This window comes from Natrix helvetica (genome assembly GCF_964273705.1).
Source record: "Natrix helvetica genome assembly, chromosome: 2".
NCBI lineage: Eukaryota > Metazoa > Chordata > Lepidosauria > Squamata > Natricidae > Natrix > Natrix helvetica.
This window is the reverse complement of record NC_138552.1, coordinates 59,708,318-59,732,410: the sequence shown is the minus strand read 5'-3', so window position 1 is coordinate 59,732,410 and position 24,093 is coordinate 59,708,318. Positions and strand designations below refer to the sequence as shown.

Sequence of the window (24,093 nt, the reverse complement as noted above, 5' to 3'; positions counted from 1 at the left end):
ACAGGTACCATTTTGGGAACAGTTGCAATGAATTGTGGTTGCTCCAAAATGGTACCTGCTTTCAGGAGACTAAGGGGTGGAGCAGCTGGTTCTCCTTCTTCAGCGCAACCTCTGGAGATCACATTTGAGAAGAAAGTCTAGCCAATATGCCCCTTGACCTTCCTATATAGTGGAGGCCATGTAGCACCATCTTGAAAGCTTAGTGGCCCAAATGGGGAAAGCAGAGATTGGAGTCATTAAGCAAAATGATCATGTCAGCACCTCATTTAATTTCTATGGCAATTTTTGACAATGATGGACCCGTTCCATTATGGTTGTAAGTTGAGGACTACCTGTATTACCATGTTTATTGTCATCAACAATAAATTTATTTGGTACTAAGCAGCACTGAAAACAATTTATAAGGGAAATATTAAGGAAGGGAGAAATTCTTGAATCATTTCCCAAAGGCACAATTTTCTATTAATATTAATATTAGTGGTAGCACCACTGCTGATGAAAATTAATAGGAAGATTTCCCTTATAGTATCTTTTCTTGGGTTTTAATTATAACATACAGAAGCTGTGAGGCTTCAGAGAGACAATTGTGCAACAAGAGAGAATTTTCACCCATGCCTCCAGACCGTCTCTTAACTAAGTTGGAGAATATCCAACTTCACCCAAAGAATTTATCTGAAATTCTCTTCTTTTAGGGGAAAAAAACATCAAAAACTAAAATGAATTATCATGGATCAAATTGGATAAGACCTGATTTGAAAACAAAGCAGTACAAGATTTTTTTTGTTTGCCCTATTTCTGAAAGCAAAAAAAAAAAAAAACATGCCTTTTGCGGTTGTGTTATGTCTAGTTGTAAATAATTCTGATCTGCTGTTGACATAGTTAGCCTTTAATAATTCTATCTGTGCTACAAAGACCAGGAATGAAGACAGCAAGATTTATTCCAGTTCTTTCTACCCTTACTTAATTTTTTATTAAGTTTGGCTGCTTGGCATTTTCTGCAATGTTTATTCCTGATGGTTGATTGGAGTAGTTAGAAGAAAGATATAAAGCCAACATAATGAGCTGTTAAAACTTTCTAATAACAAATAGATTCAAATGGAAAGCTGGGACTCCTATTACATATCTTTGGAAGGATAAATAGTCCAGGACATGAGATGACAAGGCTGGCCTCACTGCACTGTGGAACTTGTAACTCATCCGAATCATTAAACATTTCTGAGTGCAAAAAATTCCCAAGGGACGTGTGACTCCAAAAAAGATTGGCAGTGTCCTCAGACCTACATCTCATCCAAGCTAATGCAAAAGTGCCATCTATCAAAATTAAACAACAGTGAACATTGGCTATGCAGTTGGTATGGAAGGACAGACAAAGGCAACATTTTTTTTGAGTCAAGGAATATATCTGGACTTTTGAAGGTTGTCCCGGACACCCTCACTGGTTGCCAGAATGGGTGTGGGGCTTAGTCTGTCTTATTTGGAGATGGCCACTTGTAAAGCACTCATTTACCAGAAACCAAATTAGCAAAGGTGTTCCCTCTAGGTTCACAAATATTTTTTTCTGTTCTGAGCAAGAGGGGCATACAGTATGCCCAAAGAAAGCATTGATCTGTCGATGCCCACCATTTATATTTTCTAAGAGAAATAGAAAACACATGGGGTATTCTTGCAGACAGAGAGATTGGCACTTTTTCCCCCCTTCGCTAAAATGTGGGGCGGGGCTGGCCAGCATGTGAAGCATCCAGCCCACGGACTGAAAGTTTGACACCCTTGCTCTATATGTATCCATGTCTGTATTTTTATTTAAAGCAATCTAAAGAATTACATTCTGGTGAGTCAAGAACACCATCAAGGGTAACTCTCGTAGGCTCAGTGAAGTTCCAGGCACACTGTTGCCTATCCCCATCATAGAGTTTGCCTGGGACTATTGTGTCAGGCCCTTTTAGAATAAGCTCTGGATGATTATGTATTTATTTTATTTATAAAGTTATTGAAATCATTTATATAGCTGCTCACCTTGTATAGAACTCTGGGCAGCTCCCAATCAACAGTTATGTATAGTACCCTTTTCTGAAAAGAAACGAAAGTTGTTACAGCATATGAAATGAGTATTATTCTTGTTCTGAAAGATTGACAATATGATGGGGAGGCAAATACAAATATCAGTGCTGAATTCTATCAGGTTTCCCCAAAAGAATGACAGTTTCACTTGCAACTGAATGCTGCTCGTTTTTATGCTCTCAAAATACTATAAAGTACTGTACACCACATGTGAATTTTTCCATGTTGTATCATAGACCCCAACAACTGGATTTCTAAATGTCATCATGGCTGTGTTCTTTGCGTTAGAATCGGACTCCATCTCCATCCCACCACCAAACATTTCTGAATGCCTAAGCAAAGTAGGAGACTAGACTTTTAATGACTAACTGTAGTAGAAATCAACATATGTTCCATTATTTGTTTCTTTTACACTCAAAAATCTTTATATAACAAGAAAAGAACAGAGAAAGGAGAGAAAATGTTTAACTTCACATGATGGCTTGACATAACCATTAATGTAAATAGGTCATAAAACAATAATTATTTACACAAATTACTATGTCAGTGCAAACAACATCTTCTGTTAGTACAAGCAAAGAGTTGGAACAGATGCAGGCAATGTGACCATTTATTTAAGAGCAGCTGTACAAAAAGTTTATATAAAAGGAGCTGAGACCCAATCCCTTTTGGTAACCTTGAAGCATAAAACAAAACTTGGCTTCATGTCAAGTAAGTAGTGTAGATTGTGTCGTATTTGTATCTGATTACCTGCAGCTTCCAAGTGTGGGTAGATAAATTTCAGCTTACTGTAAGATTATGCCATATTTGCATCTGTTTACCTGCAGCTTTCAAAGTGAGCCTTTTGTTGCAAAACAGGTGATGCGTTGTTGTCCCATCAAGCTGAAAGGATTGCCAAGGCTGACATCAAAGCTTGCCAGAAACAGGCACATGCCCAGCCAGGCCTACTTCCTGCTGGGGCTTTCTGCTATCCCTTGGAGGCTCATAATACTCCTATTGCTCTTTTCTTCTGCTTATTTTCATGCTTAAACCTTAATGAAGTGAGGAAGCTGAAGGTGAGAAGATGAATCAGCACCTTCACAGACCCTGAAGCTGATGTCTGCTGATTCTCTCAGTTCTCTTGGCACTGTCACAAAAGTGCCGCTAGTCCTCAACTTACAACAGTTCATTTAGTGACTGTTCAAAATTACAACGGCACTGAAAAAAGTGACTTATGACCATTTTTTCCATTCTTACCACCATTGCAGCATTCCCATGAACACATGATCAAAATTCAGATGTTTGGCAACTGGTTCATATTTATGATGGTTGCCCTATCCCGGGGTTTTTAATCACCTTTCTCAACCTTCTGACAAGCAAAGTCAATGGGGAAGCAGATTCACTTAGCAACCATGTTACTAACATAATAAATGCAATGATTCACTTAACAAATGTGGCAAGAAAGGTCGTAAAATGGGGCAAAACTCACTTAGCAAACATTTCACTTAGCAACATAAATTTTGGGTTTAATTGTGGTCATAACTCAAGGACTACCTTGGCTTCTTCTGGGATATGTCCCCCCCCTTCCCCCACAATTATCCAGTCTAGCAATGGAGTTTGGACTTCCTCGGAGTCATGGAAGTTAACCTTGCTTCATTTGTATGATCAGGCAAGGCTGATTAGATTCTGAAATCAGCCAATAGATAGATTTCAGGTTAGATGAGCATTTGTCTCAAAATAAATCATGCCACCAGATAAGTCGCTTATTTGGGGAATAGGATTGAAGTCTTACATGTCACTGATATGAATTGAAGTTCTTATAAATCAAAATGTTTGACACAAAAACGAATCAGAAATTATGTCCGTCATCCTTTTCCAGCTGGGCAATATCCAGCCATGATACATCCAGGCATTTTTTTTTTTCATCAAATGCTCACTATGTTTCCCATCTATTCATCCAATTTTAGCTTGTTTTGCCTGGGTGAGAAGAAGAAATGTTTCTAAGAAGCTACATTTCTGGCTCTAAGCCAAAACATAATCAAATTGTCCTTTTTCTAGCCCCTCCAGCCCATCTGTCCAGGTGGCAGTTGGCGTAGTCCTGTAAGGGTCTAAGAGGATTCGAAAACATCGGACAATGAGAACACCAAGGAAAATAAACAATAAAAGCACAAAGGCAAAGGTAGTTTTCTGTTCCAAGGTAATGTCAATTTCAGAAGGGAAGTTTCCAGAGGAAAAGAAATTGGAAGTAAAAGGCTCTCCATCCATTCTTCAGAAATCTTAAAACAGGAGTTTTGCAAGTTTCCTTTCATTCTTGATGCACAAAAGCCAGAACTGGAGACACCTTGAAGTCCATTGTCCTCTGCAATTCAAATGATGGGAAACAGATGTTACAATTGGGATTGTTTAGAAATATTACAGTGTGAAGGGCTTCTAGTTTGGGATTCCAAGCACTCAGCTCTCCTCCCACCGTAGTCCTTTCATATTTCCTGACCAGTGAGTCAGTGGTGGGATTCAAAAATGTTTACTACCGGTTCTGTGGGCATAGCTTTGTGGACGTGGCTTTGTGGGAGTGGCAGAGGAAGGATACTGCAAAATCCCCATTTTCTCCCCACCCCACTAACCTGCTTTGCAGCTCTGCTCTCCTGATCATGGCAACAAAAGAAGATCAGCTGGGAGACTGGAGGCAGCGGAGGTGGGGCCAGCCTATTTGCCGGTTCTCCAAACTACTCAAAATTTCCTCTACTGGTTCCCCAGAACCTGTCAGAACTGGCTGAATACTACTTCTATAGTGAGTGTTCCCAGCCCTTATCAAGTTCTTGTTTGGTCGGGAACTCACCCTAGTCATAGTTTTCATACCATTAAAGTATTACTTATCTGTGAAACTTCAACCACATCCTTGTGGGTGCCATTTTGACTTTTTGGGCTTTCTCTAAAATAACCCATCTGTGCTGATCATAAAGAGTTTAAGGAACTGTGTCTCAGCCTCCTTTAGTAAAAGAGAAAACGACCAATGGCTACTAATATCTGGCTATTAATATCAATGTTACTGGACACTTATTAAAAAGGACTCAAAGGGAATTCAGGTGAACTAACAAATAATGTTTAACTAAACTGAAGATTATCTAAACAATTAAATAAAGAGGGGGAAAGTGGTTATGCTGTTCCTAGAAAATCTATCACATCTCTATTGTCTGTCTGTCTGTCTGTCTGTCTGTCTGTCCGTCCGTCCATCCATCCATCCATCCATCCATCCATCCATCCATCCATCCATCCATCTATCTATCTATCTATCTATCTATCTATCTATCATCTATTATCTCTTGTTTTCAGTGGAGGTAGTCACATTTCCTGACTACACACTGAATTACAACCAAACATTTTTATTGTCTAAGAACATGTTTTTGGTGCCCAGAGCCATGTTTTGAGATAAAGAAGATAATGAGTATTTGTTAATTAATTAACTTTTTTTAAAGTAAAAAGATAGTTCTAGAAGTATCAGAACCTTTCCTCCATCATATATATTCTGATAAGACAAAGTTTAAATCCACAAGTTGTAGCAGCAAGAGTTGTAGGGATAAAACACAACAAAAGATAAGGAAGTGCTTAGAGGAAAACAATCGGGGCAATCCCAATTGGAACAAGTACATTTGAGTAATATATTAACTGAGTTTTTGTATGATGTTTTATAACAGATTGGCATAATGACTTCTCCATACCTGTGCAAGAAGATTGGCAACAAAAGTTCACTTGGCTGAAAAGTTTGTAGACAAATTGTTCTTCTCAACCAACTTATGAACAGCTTCTTTTGCAATGTTTGTTTATTCTGTAATGGTTGCCAACTGAGGAACTGTGTGGTGCCCTTGGAAGATTTAATTTCAAGGAAGCCAAAATAAACAAATGAGCACTCCTCACTTTGCTCTTATATTTTACTACAGCAGAAACAACAGCAGGTTATTTTACATCTCCTGTGAAGTTCAATTTATCCTCCCCCAACTCTTTTCTTTCTTTCCTTCTTTCTTTCTTTCTTTCTTTCTTTCTTTCTTTCTTTCTTTCTTTCTTTCTTTCTTTCTTTCTTTCTCCTTTTTTTTTGTTAAAATTGGTTCAGGGGCCTTATTCCTGCTAGCAGCCTTTTTATTTTTGGTCCAATCATTCATAGGCTTTCCTTTTTTTGTGATCCAGTGGGTGTCAGGATTGTCCATCAGTAAATATTTCTTTTTAATGGTTTCTTTGAAATTATACTGTAAATATTGCAAGGAGTTTATGATCTGAGCTGAAGCTAGAACCAGATCTGATTCTGTCTTTCTTTGAGGAGCTTCTCAATTTGTTCACAGAGCATATGGCCAACTTGATTTTTATATTGTCCAACCAATATTTGTCACAAATATTGTGTTTTCTTGGCAATGCTCCATGAGCCTGTTTCGTGCTTTATTTTACACATGGAGATCAAATTTTCCTGGTATTCCAGATGTTACTTTGTTTCTATCTTTAGCATACCAGTGTCCTAAATTAGTATGGTGTTTTCGCAGGGGGATGCGGGGGTTGTCATCTAAATATTGCATATCATCATAGAATTGTTCAACTTATGCTTCCTCTGCATCTGTGCTAGGAGCACAGGTATTCAGCAGGTTCTGACCAGTTCTGGAGAACCAGTAACCGGTAGTTTGGAGAACCAGTAAATACCACCTCTGACTGGCCCCACCCCTATCTGTTCTTTGCCTACAGAGTCCCAGATGTTGGGGATTTTATAGTATCCTTCCCCGGCCATGCCCAACAAGCCACACCCACCAAGCCATGCTCACAAAACCAGCAATTCTAGGAGAATAGAGTTGAATCACTATAATATAGATTGGTTTGCCTTGGATTTGAATTGAGATCATGCTATCTTTTTGAGATTGTATCTCTTTCCTGATTGTGATTTTATTTAATAATAATAATAATGAACTTCTCCATTTCTTCTCTGCCTTTCCTGACAACATTTGATGCTCCTTTGATCTGAAGTGACATGTTCCAGTACATTTCCGTTCACTGATTCCCAGAATGTGAAAGCTCAGTCTTGATGCTTCTGCTCTGACAACTTGTAATTTTCCCTGATTTATGATTCTGACTTTCCTCATACCAATGAAATTTGTATTTTTGCAGCATCCAACTTTCCTTTTGCCTGCAGTCAGTATGCAGGAGCAAAACATCCTTTTTACTTTTTTGCAGCCACATCAAGCACCAGTGCTGTTGTCATTTGCCCCCCGGCTCTTCCCCATTACTTCACTGGATACTTTCAATCTCAGAACTTATTTTCCAATATCATATTGATAGAGAACATGAGAACTTCCCACTGGTTCCTTCACCCCTTTATCTCAATGGTCTGTTCCTGCCCCTGCATTCCTGCCAACAGTCTGTGAGACTCCTGGCACCTTCAGTGGAACTGGCTGGTAGAATGGGAACATCAGCAGAAGCTAAATGGCTTGCGATGTTACTGGTCAAACTGGGAGGAGACAGATCAGTCTTGGTCCCATGGGGGGTGATGACACCAAAAGAGCTACTTTTTATTGCATCCACGCAATTGTCTTAGTACATCGAAAGTAATTTTTGGGAAAATATTTTTTTCAGTATCTGCCAAATTTTATTATCTTCAGTATCTGCCAAAGGTCTTGGAGAATGATCGTGAAAACATAGGAAGGTGTATGAAAATTTGAGTTCTTGAAGCATCATTTGTTGAGTAAATCTCATATAGTTGGTGTACAAAGGGTCAGAAATTGAAGCGGGGAACCTTCACAAGAAGCTTTGCAGGATATGCAGCTTGAAGGTTTTAATATAGTGTCATGTTTATTACTAAGTTGAATAATTATTTTCACCAAAATTAAGGAAAGTGTTTAAAAGTCTGTTTTAATTATATAAGCAGTTGAGTATCATTGTCTAAAGGTGCACATTGGAAATCCAGTTGAGAAGAAAAGAAAACTCTTGTATATGCAATCTAACAAAAAACAGAAAGAATGTTGCTCTCCAAGTTTCCTGTGACTCATCTAATAGTAGAAATAATCCATCATTAGTATAAATACAGTACATCTAAATATTTATAGTTGTCATAACACTGAACTGCCAGCATGAAACATTTTATTTCATAAACATTTCAATTTTCAAGATTGTGATGGTTCTTCCTGGTGCAGCTCAGGCTTCTGCTCTATTAATTCTCAAGAATCCTCAAGAATTCTGGATTTCAGTTTTTGTTTATATCTATTCTCCGCCAGACAAGAGCTGAGAAGAGGCACAACATGGTCAAGAAACAGTAAAGAGTCAAACAGTTATTCAGTTGGGGAAGTAGTAACTCAGTAGTTCAGTCAATACTGTATAGTAACCTTTTGAAATGTAACCATGTAACCAATAAGAAGGTTAAGGGACAGGCAGGAAGAAATCTACCCCATATTTCTGGATACAATTCCTTTACCCTCATTTCAGACTGCTTGTAAGTATTTTCATAAACATTTTTTTCGCCAAAGTACTTTCCTCTGTGGCCAACTCACTGCTTCTATGCCATGAATAGATTCTCCTAGAACCAGGAGGGCGAACCTATGGCACACAAGGCACAGGGGGCACACGGAGCCATATTTGGTGGCACACCAGCCATCAGCTCCAGTGGATATGTGCGTGCCAGCTAGCTGTTTTTTTTTGCCCTTCGGAGGGCTAGGGGAGGCCGTTTTTGCCCTCCCCAGGCTTCAGGAAACCCTTCAGAGGCTGGGGAGGGCAAAAAACGGTCCCAACGAGCCAACCAGAAGTTTGGGGCAATTTTTCGTCCTCCTCCGCTTCATTGGGGCAATTTTTCACCCTCCTCAGCTTTCTGAAGCTGAAGAGGGCGCCTGGGGAGGGGTCGCACATGCATGTGCAGGTGGGCAAGGAGATTGAGTAGGTGTGCACACGTAAGTAAAAGGTTCGGCATCACTGTCCTAGAAGATCCACATCACTTGGGTTGAAACATAGTACAGGGTCCTGGTGATTTTCTTGGTGCCAAGCTATGTAGTCCAAAACAGCACTTGTAATTGTATATGAAATTCAACAGGAAGCACAAATATAACATGATAATGTGTCAGGTGAAATAAATTGACATTAGTAATATTGATATTTTTGTAAAAATATACAGTAACTTCTGCACTGTTTTATATTATAGTGTGGATTTGCAATTTAATGTTAGATGTGTCACAAATACCCTGTTTCCCTGAAAATAAGACCTCTCTGGATAATAAGCCCAATCGGGCTTTTGAGCGCTGAAAATAAGCCCTCCCCCCAAAAGTAAGCCCTCCCTGAAAATATTGCAATACAGCAGCAGCCATGAGGTGACCATGCTCACCATCTCCTGCACCTCAAAAATAATAAAGCCTCCCCGAAAATAAGGCCAAGCACTTATTTTGGGGGTCAAAAGAAAATAAGACCCTGTTTTATTTTCGGGGAAACACGGTAGATCTTTAAAACTGATCCTGTTTGTTCCTGCAACACAACCCAGCAACAGAAGCACACCTGAGATAATTAACTACAAGAAGATGCTGAAGAAATGGCAGAGAGGAGCTTTGGATAGAGATTTTCTGTATAAACCTCAGGTGAGTATATCTTGTCAAATGGTCTTTTTATACTGTTTGGCACACTCTGGTGTCTAATTATAGGCTTTTGAGCCAACAGAGCAATTAGACTTGCTCCTAATTTAAAGACAAAGCTGGAAGGGCACCATCATGTTCATGTCCACGCCGTCTCATGGCTGCTTTCATGAGTAACCTGTCCTTATGTGTAACCTAGAAATAATGCATGGGTGCCTAATCAATGGTTTTGAAGTCAACAAAGTTATTAAAGGCCACTTAAGAAGTTCTCAAATGTTGATTTTGGAAATGATAACAGTTGCTCTTTTATAGTTCATTATTTGATCTCATACTTGATATGGTAAAATAATATGCAATGGAAAATCATGAACATTAAAGACTGTATTGTTAGCTTTAGGCTAAGATGCAAACAGAATCAATGTAAAAATGCTTAATTCAATGTCGCTACTGCATTTTCAACATTAAAACAACCATACAAAAAGTAATACCTTTCATTATTTTTGCTCAATTATATCCTATAATCATTTAAACTTATATGTTATGTGGAACTATGAATGGATTTAACATGGACATAATAAAGAGACACAGGAAAGAAGAGAATCCATAAAAAATCTGGATCACTAACATTTATGTACTACTGTTAGCCTAGCAAGGTAGTCCAGACAAGAAGTACATCCAGAAGAACTAGCAGTACTTTATTGTAAGGATGCATTAACAGAACCTTGCAAGTCTGAAAGGATATTTCCCTCCATCACCATTATTGTCCAATAAATTAGGGAAGGTGATTGCTGAACATTTGCCACGTCTATGTTCCTGCTGCTACATTCTTCTCACTGTCTCTTGAGGTCATTCTCACATACCACAATATAACATACCAAATATGTTTCTTCTTACTTGGATTTCTAAATGCTATACATCATAGTAGACCCACACCTCTACTTCCCGTATAGCAACATTTTCCTTTTGGTTTGGCAAAATATTACACAGAATGGAATGGTTTGGTCAACTGTATTGGTCTCTGATTCAACATGTCTTGGAAAACTTTCAAAGTTTGGGTTGAGGCATCTGGTGACCTCTTTTTTTAGCAGTCTGTCATTTAGGCAAATTAATAGTATTTAGTAACATCAAAAAAAAAAAGGACTGTCCTATTATAACCCATACACAATTATGTCTTGCCGTGGCCACACAGAGTTAAAATTTGCTAGAGTTTGGGTAAAAGGCAGGTTACTAGACCAACTTATAGATGCCATAAAGAGTATTTATTAGACCTCTCACTGAAAGCCTAGTCTGAGATGCCTTACTGCATGATAAATTCAGAAACTGCAGCATTTAAAGAACACCTGCTTTGGAATAGGAGCAGGATATAACAAAAGATTTCTAATTGGAGATAGTACTTTTTTTCCTGGTTCTTTTTCCAAATAAGTTAAATGTCTCTTAGCCCCCTCTAACTTAAAACAGGAAACTTTAGAAAAAACTCCAGAGAATGTGTGAAGAGACTTATGAACTTGATTCTGTTTCTGACCACAATTCCTGGGCTGAGCATGTGTTTCAATGCTTTTTGGACCTTGATTCTTAACATATCTCGATCACAACTTTGCATTTTACAATTGCAAAATTGGTGAGTCCTTTTTTAAATGAAAAATGTATTTTGATGGATTGCCAGATTGCTCCCTACCTCATTTCTACATCAATAAACAAACTAATGTACTAGAAAATAATAATAAGTATCAATAGCAATGTGTTACTAGCATAATATAATGAAGCAGGTGTGCAGCGAACTGTTATACATATATAAAAATGTAATTACTGTATTTTTGGAGTATAAGACGCACCTTTTTCTCTCAAAAAAGAGGGTGAAAATCTGGGTACGTCTTATACACTGAATTCAGCATTTTTGGCCTACAAAACACCCCAAAACAAGGCATGCAGAGGGTTTTTGAAGCCTGCAGAGTGCAAAAACTTTTTTTAAAATTTACCTCTTCAAAATCATGGTGCGTCTTATACTCTGGTGAGTCTTATAGTCCAAAAAATACAATAACCTGAAAAATGTAAAAAAAACTAATTCAAACTGAATGTTCTTGATTGTGGTGAATTATATGAATACCAGCTTCTACTTATGTTATCTCAATGATTAGGGAATGCTGTCATTTACAGATACTAGATCAACACTGGTAAATTTAATATTAGCATAAAGTTACTAGCAATAACACTTAGACTTGGTGCTTCATAGTGCTTTATAGCATTCTCTAAATAATTTAACATAAATTGTAGTTATTCATCAATTAAGTATTGTTGTATTTGATTTTCTAACTTGTTTTGTGATAACATTCAGTTTACTGACAGGAGCATCATGCACCTTTGTTCTTTTTATATTATATAACTTTTAACAAAGAGATAACAGTTATTACAAGCTAATAGAAAGTAAGAAAGAAAAGTACAAAATTAAAAAATCGAATGAGGCAAAAAAGAAAAAAATAAGGAAAATATATAAAAGAAAAGAAAAAAAACCGGTATAGACCTGGCTGAGCCAGTGGTGGGTTTCTGCCGGTCTGCACCGGCTCGGACGAACCAGTTGGTCAATGGACTCGGAAGTAAGTTCCTGCCCCAGCCCTGTCACTCACTAGCTTGCTCGCTCGCTCGCCCCCGCCCATCCAGAAGCCATTCCATTTGCTCGCTCCCCCCCCCCCCGTCTGCACTATCCTAGCCCCCACACCACTCACCGATTGGCTACCTCACCAATCGCCTCGCCTTCCTGTAAGAACCCTATCTAAACCCACTTACCTTTTTTCCTGTTTGGCGCTCTATTGCAGCCTGCCGACTCTGAGAAGGTAAATAAGCTGCAACTAAGCATGGGGCGGGGGGGGGGCTGCCATGGCTCTGCACTATAAGTCCGATGGCCTTTTGTGGCCTTGCAAGGATCCCGGGCTCACTTATAGCGCAGGGCTGCCAGAAAGCACGGGGGTGAGGACGGTGGCAGGAGCTTATGTGGCGCAGCCAGCCAAAGTTCGGGGACCTTGCAAGGCCTTGGCGTTTTTTGCATTGGGGCGTGCTGCAAGAGAGAGGGAGTAAAGACCTTTACCGGATTGTTGGTGGTGGAGGTGTGAGCCCATGATCACTAAAGCAAGTCCGGGTATGTCCTTTGAGCAAGCTGGAAAAGGTCTTCACTCCTCCCCTCTTTCAGCATGCCCTGATGCAAAAAATGGTGAGATCGGCGCACTTGGGGCTGCTGCTGCTGCGATGTCCAGGGAAGCTAAACCAAGCCGCGCGCCTCTCCCAGCCACTTTTGCGGCTTCCCGGGCTTCCCATTGAATTTTTAAACTAATTGTTTTAGATCATCCTAGTGTGTGATTATAAAATTGATTGCAAACAAACTTGGTAACCAATGCAAATCTGAAATTTTCTTAAACAACTTAACAGGGCACATCATCATAGCCAGAAACCAGAGGAGGTCTCAACAGTAGAACAGTAATGCTCTATAGTTGTCAATGACTAGCAGAGTAAACTCCGCATGACTCCTTTACTTTTTACCTCAGGGATAAGCATAAAGAAGGATCCTTCTAATGGCTGCCAAGTTCGGGCATACTTTGTGAAGACTCCTGAAAGCCTTAAGGTTTAATTAAGTACATAAGTACAGAAAGAGGTTTGTCTCTGGTAATCTGGATTAGTTACTGTATTTTGAATTTATCAAATTGCAGGCACAACATTATATATTCTTAATTACACTATTAAATTACCATACAGTGATGATAAAATCATATTCTAGGGATGCTTAATATTCCTATTGTGGTGATGTATTGTACTTGAATGGTGAAGTTCCATTTTTTAAACCCAGTTTGGTACTGTAAGGAAATATCATTCCTGTTTTCTATGTGAAACTACCTTAGGGAATACAGCAGTATTCCAAGACCCCACATTTATTCACATCTTTGAAAATAAAATAAAGGGCATTGTTTCTGTGAGGAAACAGTAGTAGAATACTGATAACCTTTCACATTTCATTGGAAAATCCATAAAGGCAGGACACATAAATGCAGTGCAAGTGATAAGTTATGTAAAAACATTTTTATTATATAAGATAAGCCTTATTACTTATTACAAACCTTACAAACGTTATTAAAAACCCCATCAATTTGCTTGAAAACATTCCCTGAAATTAGTTGTGGTTGCTAGTTGTGGTTGTGCCCAACCCATCACAACGTTTCTCCAGGCCTTCCTGTCCTCTACCATCCTCTGGAGTCCATTTAAGTTCACGCCTATTGCTTCAGTGACTCCATCCAGCCACCTTATTCTCTGTCATCCCCTTTTTCTTTTGCCCTCAATCGTTCCCAGCATTAGATATATTATTGTACTAATTCAAAGGACCAAAATCTGCCAGAGAATCAGCAGTGAAATAAATCCTTTTGCGACTATATTGTGTATCTTCACAGAAAATAAATATAAATTGATGGGTTCTATCACAGCACACTTTTCAGAAGATAAAAACATTTTAGATAAAAGACACAATATGCCTAATTCTTTTAAAATAATCTCTCTATACTTTAGAGATTTGCTGGAGTAATTGGTTGCAGCACCTTGAAAATGCACACCAAAGCATTCTCCAATTGAAGTAATAAAACATACACTGGAAGCATTACTGTAGAGAGAGCCATCAATGCAAGGTTTCTTTGCCTGCTCATAAACACAAACAAGTGGAAATGTTTAGCTGCTGGCTAAGCCTTCTAAGAGACATGGTGGTGAGCAGATTGCTCACCCTAATATGCTTTGTGGAAAAATTCCCCTTGAATGTATTGCAAAACCCTCCTAAGCAACAGCTGTGCTATTTTGATAGAAAATATGCCTGGACCAAGTTCTGAAGGTAGCTTTCGATTTGACCAAGTTTCAATCAACCCCCACCCCCTCAAAGCAGAATAATGAACCGAAGCCAAATCCCATTTTAATATTGCAATTTGAATCAAGTAGCTGCAAAGCCCTATTCAACACTGCAGATTCCATCGCTTTTATTACCATACATAAGGAAAAGGGAGACGTTGATTGGTGTCCCACCTCTTTTGGGGGTGACAAAGCTGACACTTCTTGGATTTCATTCACTTTCCCTCCTTTTAGCTTTGACTTTGTTCTGCCTTGTCCTAATGGAATGCGGATCCTGTCAATGCAAGCAGACATCCGTTCAGCTCCCAGCATGCTAAATATGGGCTTAGGACTGATCCTGATGATTAAATTCTGCTCATTTGGGGTTCATTTAAATCACTGGCCATGGAACTGGAAGTGTAACAGCCACTTTCTTTGTGCTTGCCACTTCCCCTGTGCCAGTCTATTTCTGATATTGTTCTCTATAATACAATACAATACAATAGTAGAGTTGGAAGGGACCTTGGAGGTCTTCTAGTCCAACCCCCTGACTAGGCAGGAAACCCTATACCATTTCAGACAAATAGCTATCCAACATCTTCTTAAAGACTTCCAGTGTTGGGGCATTCACAACTTCTGGAGGCAAGCTGTTCCACTGATTAATTGTTCTAACTGTCAGGAAATTTCTTCTCAGTTCTAAGTTGCTTCTCTCCTTGATTAGTTTCCACCCATTGCTTCTTGTTCTACCCTCAGGTGCCTTGGAGAATAGTTTGACTCCCTCTTCTTTGTGGCAACCCCTGAGATATTGGAACACTGCTATCATGTCTCCCCTAGTCCTTCTTTCTCTTAAGCTAAACATACCCAGTTCCTGCAACCGTTCTTCATATGTTTTAGTCTCCAGTCCCCTAATCATCTTTGTTGCTCTTTCTTTGCACTCATTCTATATCTAGGAGAGCCAGCTTCTGCTCTTTCTGCAAATCAATTCATTCCCAGCAAACCACAATCCTAAATCAACACAGTCTTGCCCACAAGAGGCCTGACTCCCAACCTAAGGTAGAGATAATCCCCCCTCCCACATCTAATCCATTTGCTTTGAATCGTGAAGTAGAACTCAAATGAAGTTACACCCTCCTTTCAAATCAAATCAAGGCTGATTTGCCCCAACCTCACTCATCTTGAGGCACTGGTTCCTCTATAGGAAACAGATTTTTTTTTGGTGTTGTTATAAATTATATGCTTTTATATTCAAATTCAGGGGAGATGGGGAAGCCTTGCACAGATTCTAAAGAATTACAGAAAACAATATTCAGTCCAATGAAGCGGTGGGATTCACTTACCTTCCCTACCAGTTCACAAATGTGAGTGCATGTGCATGCTTGCTCCACTTGCATGTGCCTCGTCTGCGCATGTGCAGTGCTCACACATTACATTGGGGGGGGGGAGAGACCATACCACAGCTGCCACTACTAGTTCCCCTAAACCGGAGACAACCGGCTAAGTACCACCTCTGGTCCAATGGATGGAATTACACCCACCTTTATTTTATTTTATTTTATTTTATTTTATTTTATTTTATTTTATTTTATTTTATTTTATTTTATTTTATTATTTTATTTTATTTTATTTTATTTTATTTTATTATTTTATTTTATTTTATTTTATTTTATTTTATTATTATTTTATTTTATTTTATTATTATTTTATTTTATTTTATTATTTTATTTTATTTTATTTTATTTTATTTTATTTTATTTTATTTTATTATTTTATTTTATTTTATTTTATTATTATTTTATTTTATTTTATTTTATTTTATTTTATTTTATTTTATTTTAAAAAGTAATAATTTCCAGTTGTTTCTGTGTAAAGATTTATTTAAACAGCAAATTCAGGTTTATGCCATTTGCTGACTTTTTCAGTCTGGTAAAATCTTTCATTCCTTTTTCTCCATAGACACAGTAACTATTTTTAGTAAAAACAATTTTATATGGGTATAATCAGAAGAGATCACTCAGAAAGAAACAAATTTAGTTTAAAAAAATGTTTTGGCAGACGCCCTTCCACTCAAAATGTTTTCTGCCAAGTCCTTGTGCAACGCCTTTCATTAATTTATAATGGAAAAACTATAATATGCTTTTTGTTAAGAGAAGAAAAATGGGGGGAGGGGAGGCTGCGAAATAGAAAAGGAGCTGTTTTAGACCAAGGAAACTCTATTCTGGTAGGCAGATGCTCTCTAAGGTCTCAATTGGTTTAATACTTGCCCCACAATTAAATCAGGAATCAGGTTTGAAAAGAAAAGCTTGGTGATCATGAAAGGAAGTTTAGAAATTCTGTTATGTATGAAAGTTTATAATATTTTTTAAAAAGAGTAAATTAAATTTAGTTAAACTAAGATTTAAAAAATGAAATGATGATGGATATTGTTAAATAAATGATTGATAATGATAATAATGTAATATTTGTATTGACATGATAAAAGGGAAATTGGATATAAATTGTAAACAGTGATTAAGAAAGGAGGTTTAGAAACATAATTTTCTAATTATTTTCTAATTAAACATAATTAATTTTTATTTAGAAAGTGTTATAAAGATGTAACGTTGCTGGATGATATTGAAAATAGATAATGGAATGCCATCATGTGGTTTTGCTTTAAATTTTGGAATATTTTATATAAAGGGACGTAAAAACAATTATCGTCATATGAGGATTGAGGTATGATGATAGTAATATATATATAAATATATTTGATTTAAAATATATAACTTGATATGAATTGTAGGTGATGACTGTGGAAGGGATGCACAAAAGCTCTTTGTAACCAATTGACGCACTTTTTACAATTTGTAATGGAAGATATTTTTGTGGTGTTTGTTGTGTTTTGCCTGTTTGTGTTTATTCAAAAAAAATATAGATATTAAAAAGAGAAAAGAAAAGAAAATCTTGAGGAGGCTAACAAGCCAGCAATATCTCGGATGTGCCTACATTGTGCCTAATGCTGCCTCTGCCTCATACGGGTGCCAGTTGGACTCTAAACTGCTTAAGAAAATTCTTTCTGGGCTGGAAATGCAGCAACATGACAGCCGTTCAGTCCAGACTGCCAGGTGCTGCTCGCTCTCCAATTGGACAGTTCCTCTGCTGTTGTGTCCTCCCAACTTTCTGTGCCAGAAAAAGATTGCCAACCATCTTTTCTTAGTAGAAGTATGAGAGTTTTCAAATACGTTTACATAATCAACCTCAGAAAATAAGCATATTTATCCCCAGACTAAGCTGATTTCCAGGCAGGCATGGGGAGCAGAGGTATAACATCCCCTCTCCTTACTGATGATCAGAAATAATCTCTTCAAAAGCCTAAAAAAAACCCCACCCTAAACAAGCACAGAATTGCAGCCACGGGAGAATAAATGACTAGAGGAAGAAATTGGGCTTGGAGAGAAGAGAACTGGAAGAAAGAGCCAACACCAGAAGATAGGCTCAGGATCCAGATGGATCGCAACAGCCTGGGACACTGGGCCTTATCTAACAGAATGAAGTTCAAGGTAGAGAAAAGTAAGGTTTTGCATGTACGCAAGAATAAACAAATGTACATGTACAGATTAGATGAAACTTGGATCAATAGCAGTAAGTGTGAAAGGGATCTTGGTGTCCTAGTGGACAATCACTTTAAATATCAGTGTGCAGCAGCAGCCAAAAAAGTCAATGCACTCTTAGGCTGCATTAAAGAGAAGGATAGAATCAAGATGACGTTATGTACTAGTACCACTTAATAAAGCCTTAGTAAGACCATACTTGGACTATTGCATCCAGTTTTGGTCACCATATTATGAAAAAGATATTGAGATCCTGGAAAGAATGCAGAAAAGAGTAACCAAGATGATTAGAAGATTGGGGGATAAAACATGAAGAACAGCTGCAGGAATTGGGTATATCTAGTCTAGTGAAAAGAAGGACTTCGGGGTGACATGATAGCAGTGTTTTTATTTTTTTAATAATAATAATAATAATAATAATAATAATAATAATAATAATAATAATAATAATACTTTAATTTATATACCGCACCCTTTCCTAAACAGGACTCGGAGCGGTGTACAGTCATATTAAAAACAATGTAGATACAAAAATATAGATATACATAGATACATAGATAGACGGAGGAGGTAAGATATGCACTGTACAATAATAAATTAAAATTCGAATAAAAATTAAAAATTACCCTTAAAAACTACCCAAAATAAGATGTTTGACAGGAGGTTCTAATATTTGAGGGGCTGCCACAAAGAAGGGGGGGGGGATCGACGTATTTTCCAAAGCCTAGATGGCAAGACAAGAAACAATGGATGGAAAGTAATCAAGGAGAGAAGCAATCTAGAATCAAGGAGAATTTCTAACAGTGAGAACAATTAACCAGTTGACCAGCTTGCCTTCAGAGCATTTGTGGATGCTCCATCACTGGAGGCTTTTAAGAAGAGACTGGACAGACACTTGTCCAAAAATGGTATAGTGTCTCCTGCTTGAGCAGGAGGTTTGACTAGAAGACCTCCAAGGTCCCTTCCAACTCTGTTATTCTGTTATTCTGACTAAAGCAATTAGTTTATACAAATAGTGCTTAACAATATTGAATTTCCATCACTAAGCGCAACATCAAATGACCACATTGCTTAGCAATGGCATTGCTAGAATTCACTGTTGCCATTGCTAAGTAGGGATGGTGTTTCATTAAGTGAGACTAGTTGGTTTGAAAGCAGGCTGACAGGCATGTAAGTGGATGCTGCTAGGTGGGGAAGAGTGCACAGGGGCATGCATGGCACATCACCAACATGTAGGGCTAGGCACATCACCAGCACATGGGTTGCTGCTAGGTAGGGGAGAGTACAAGCAACTTACTGGAGTAGTTTGTTCCCTGCCACCTTTCTCATTGACAATTTGTGGAAAGCTTGCAGGGAAGTTTGCAAGTGGTAATTACATGATTGTAGGACACTAGACTTCACATAACTGCGGTTATGTGATTGTGCATCCAGATCACAATCACATAATCGCAGAGGAGCTAGAACTTCAAGGACGGGCGATAAGGGCCATTTGTTAAGTGTTGTTGCAGCTTGAAATATCCAATAAACAAGTGGTTGTTACACAAGAACTCTCAATAAGTATATATGATGATGGCCATCACCAAAGGTAGGACAGAAGACAAACAGAATAACAGAGTTGGAAGGGACCTTGGAGGTCTTCTAGTTCAGGCAGTGAACCCAATTATTTCTTTGTCAATTACAGAATGCCTATTCAGTTAAATCCTATATAAGATTAGTTGCATCATAATTTTATATAGGATATAATTATTATTTTATATATATATACTTTTAATCTTGTTGTGCTTTGATGTCAACGTCGTCAGCATCACACACTTCCTCTTTCTAAACAGTGATCCCAAGATAACACTTTCTTCTACTTGTTTATGTTGGTTCCTGTTTCGCACCTCAGCTTTCTCAAGTTGCTTTCAAACACAGTGCATATATCAGAAAGTCAAAGGCCAACCAGTCAGTAGGCCAAGTAAGCACCAAGAAAGCTAATTGCCAGTTTACTTTGAACTCTCTAACCCAGGGGTGTCCAAACTTGGGAACTTTAAGACTTGTGGACTTCAACTCCCAGAAGTCCCCAGCCAGCATGGCTGGCTGGGGAATTCTGGGAGTTGAAGTCCACAAGTCTTAAAGTTCCCAAGTTTGGACACCCCTGCTCTAACCTTTTACTAATCACTTCATTCTGAATTACCAATCTTGGGCCTGGTTTGAATTAGTAGATCAGTAAAAATGGCTTTTGAAACCTTTCCTGGAACCTACAAAGAAAGTCAAGACTGTGGGTATTTGTATGGCTATGAAGAAGAGCTAGCCAAGTGTATATTAAACTCAAATGTTGTGCAAACCCAATTCTTGGCTCAACGTGTTGGGTAATGCAAAAACCTTGCATTACTTGATAACACCACAGTTAAATAATGTAAACAAAGCAAGCAAACTTATTACAGTATAGCAATGAAGTACAACAAGCTATGCAAATATTCCTTTTGGTAAAGTATATAAATTTTAATAGGAAACTGTACAACCTTACTCCTTTGGGTCATTCTTCTTTCAATATTTATTTTAGGCCTGTGCCATTTCTCATTCCCTCACAACCCTCAAGTGAGTCTAGATAAAATCTCTTCCTTCTTTTGGCTGACCTACAGAACTGCCTGCCACTTTGCTTGGGGGAAGAGGAACAAAGGAAGCAGCAGACCACAAGAACAACTGAATTCCTGCTCCTCTTTCTGGCATGTCCCCAATGGCCCCCTCCATTGGGAGGAAGAGAGCTCATCCAAACCCAGTGCACTCCTGCCAGCCCTGCCTCACTAGTCAGCATCTAATTCAGTCAAATATGGCTCTCCCCAAAACAACTGGTGGAATCTATTGCTGTTCTGATTTGTTTCCATGTTTGAGATCATTTCCATTTGGTGTTGATTGGGAGCCAGAGATCTGTCCCTGGGCTCCTGTTTTGGGTAGGTGCTTACTCCACTTTTTCAACTCCTATTTTAACATCTACATGAAAGCATTGAGTAAGATCATCTGCCACCACAGGGTGAGATATTATCAGTATGCTGATGATACTCAGTTGTACATCTTTGCCTTTGGTGAGTTAAGTAATGCCACAACCACCCTTTCATGGGGCCTAGAGGTTGTTGATGTGAACTAATCAACAACTTATGAACCTTCTGCCTGATGGGGAGCAACAGGTTAAAACTGAACTCTGGAAGGCAGAGTGGTTGGGAATCCTTGGTTTTTGCAAAATTGTTTTGGAGATTGTGGGGGGTTCTCCAGGAACTGCACTGCTCCAGACAAACCCGGTGCCTAATCTCTCCTGGATTTGTGACTCGAGATTGAGGACCAAGCAGGAGTCATGGTCAGGAGGGCTTTTGCACAACTGTGTTTTCTGCACAAGTTACACTCTGGACCAACAGGCCCTTGTCACAGTCACCCACACCCTGGTCCCATTTGGACTATTCTAATGTGCTTTACAATGACAGCATCCAAAAGCTTCAGTTGGCTCAAAATACAGCAGCCCACATGGTTTTGTGCAAGTCCAAATTTGTATGCAACCTCTTTTGTAAGAGCTGCAGTGGTTGCTGATTTGCTTCCGGGTGCTGGTAACCCACTTTTAAAGCCCTACAGGCCAACCCACTTTTCTCAGATTACATCTACCCAGCCCACAGAGCAGGAAGGCAGGGTATATGGCAAGTCCCAAAGAAGAACATCTGGTGGGATGTAGGAACAAGGACTTTTCTGTGGTGGCTCCCTCTGTTTGGAATATATCTCACTTTGTTGCTTTTCTGCAAGATCTTGAAGACATGTTTTTGTCACCAGGTTTGGGGACCACATTCAGAATTGATCAAGTGGCTTGTTTCATTCTGTTGTCATTGCCACAGGGTGGGGAGGAGGGATTTAAATTGTGAATATTTAACTGTAGGTTTTTAATGTTATATGCCACCCAGAACCAGTTTGTGTGAATTCAGCAGCTATATAAATTTGTTTAATAAAATAAATCTTTATCTTAGTTTATATTATTACCATCCAATGTTTATTCAGATTTGCTCACTTACTATTTTTGGCCTTTTGGCCTCTTTTATGTTCTGCCAGTTCTACCACCGGTGATTTTAAAGGCTCTTTATTATCTACTTCAAGTACGTCTCTTCTTTTCCTCGGTATTCTTGTGACTAATCTTCCCCGAGTCCTCTCTATCAATTTATATATTTTCCACTGATTCTGTATCTATCATAGTACTCACTGTACTATAGAGCCAATTTTCTTTTTTCTCATAGAAGCTGAATTCTGATAGCTTTGTTCTCTAAATGACTGGAGACAATTTATGGACATCCCCCTCTCATTCTCCCAGTCATCATCAAAATCTTTGATTTAGCTATATTATTCATTAGAATGCATACACTAAAATGAAAGGCAAGCTTTATACATGATTCTGTACTGAATCATATTTAAAAGAACGACAAACATAAAAAAGATCTGTTCTGTTGCTTGCAATTCCATATACTTTAGAAAACAATAAGAAAAAAAACCCATTCAAATTATGGCATTGTATTGTATAACATTATGTTATTATATCTGAGATACAAACAGGACCTACCTTAGACAAAATGGTATTAAATTCATGATCCCAAAGCTTCCCTTTATGTAAGTTGGTGCAAAGAGCCATTCGGAAAGCACATCTTCTCCTGCCTTCCACCTCTTCCACTAGAAATTGATTTCGTGTTCAGGCTGCTTATATATCTGGACTCCCACCCACTGCAGGCACTTGGCATCTCATCCTACTCGACAATCATAGTAGCATGGTTGGGCCCCATCCTTTTAATTCTCTCTCACTTAAATTCTTTTTCACTTCATCTTCCTAACCAGAGTAATATTCTCCTTTCGGGAAAGCCTGAGGATAAAAACTTTCGCCATATTTGTCATCATTAATTCAAGGCTACTCCAAGATAGTGAAGCATGGTTCTCACCGCTATCGATGTCAAATGGTGTTCTATCTATCTGGGGTCAATTAAAAGATCTTACACCAGAGTTAGAAAATCCCACAAGTGTAAAATCTCTCTCATTCTGACGGTCTAGTTGTCATCATCTTATTTTAAAGACAACAAATCACTGCTGGGTGTTTTCACCCACTTCATTTTGCCAGATGGTAGCCTGGTAAAGTCTTTTGAATTTTTGTGTTACACTTATTGGCGATCACAAGCAATTGACAGCAAAGTTAAATTCTACAGCGGACCTGTGGGAAAGTGTAAAAGAAGAGCAGTTCAGTTCACAGTGTGCTGAAAGAGAATAAAAAATGTACTTTGCAAATCAAGCTGACAATTGGGATGGATTGGCCACGTAAAGTTTAAAACTATTGGATGTTGTGAATGAAAGCCATTAAAATAATGTAAGACAGTTGTTTGGACTATGAAGGGGCAGCAAAATTTTAATTATATTGTTATGATAATCAGCATTATTATATTTGAATGGCATAGAAAAGGAGATTCCAACATGAGTTAACTGCCTTTGGCCTCGTTTAGGGAAGTATGACAGTCTATAGGCACTTGGAGAATCCCTAGAGTGAATAGAAGAGGATTCTTTAAGAATCTGAGAAGTAAAATGGGAGTTTTTTTGGTCAGGCTAAATTATTTAACCATGTAGAAAGTGATGTCCCTTTAACAGCCGATGAGGATTTCCAGTGAAGACTGTAAACTCTCAGAGATAGCTGAGTGTCTCCTATGTCACAATGCTGAAAAGTATTGAGTTGTAGATGCTGCTCAGAGTTCTCACCTCACCATTCCCCCATTTTTTTTTTCTGTTTTCTGACTGGCTTTCTACTTCAGCTTCCTTTGAAGTTTATGAACTTGCTACCTGAAACTGAGTGGTTCAGGCCAAACGAAGATCACCAGGTATATATACAGCTATGTCACACATGACAATCTTCTTTTTTATGCAATTCGAGGCAGGAAGAATAAATAGGTGCCTTGCTAAGCCTCTAATGGATGGCTATACATGGTCCTAGGCTATGATTAGATCAGGTGGTCACAGGCTGGATCTAGAAATAGACTTATCATTTCAGGTCCATGGCA

General features: G+C 38.4%; 1 protein-coding gene across 2 annotated transcripts; it reads right to left on the bottom strand.

The window, feature by feature from the left end:
• Window positions 1-2,416: 2,416 nt before the first annotated feature.
• CTXN3 (cortexin 3) lies at window positions 2,417-22,721 on the bottom strand. Of its 2 annotated transcripts, none has more exons than XM_081944480.1 (2): window positions 22,623-22,721; window positions 2,417-4,396 (listed from the first exon to the last, which is right to left on the bottom strand). In XM_081944480.1, exon 2 carries the CDS (start codon window positions 4,300-4,302, stop codon window positions 4,060-4,062), a length of 243 nt encoding a protein of 80 aa, XP_081800606.1. In that variant the 5' UTR covers window positions 4,303-4,396; window positions 22,623-22,721; the 3' UTR covers window positions 2,417-4,059. The 2 variants fall into 2 exon arrangements, with proteins under 2 accessions (XP_081800606.1, XP_081800607.1); XM_081944481.1 differs by lacking the exon at window positions 22,623-22,721 and adding an exon at window positions 11,591-11,641.
• Between the last annotated feature and the right edge of the window lie 1,372 nt (window positions 22,722-24,093).

Bases quoted from the DNA above. Each gene is read 5' to 3' on its own strand.
- CTXN3 (XM_081944480.1), bottom strand. From the start codon at position 4,302: ATGGATGGAGAGCCTTTTACTTCCAATTTCTTTTCCTCTGGAAACTTC.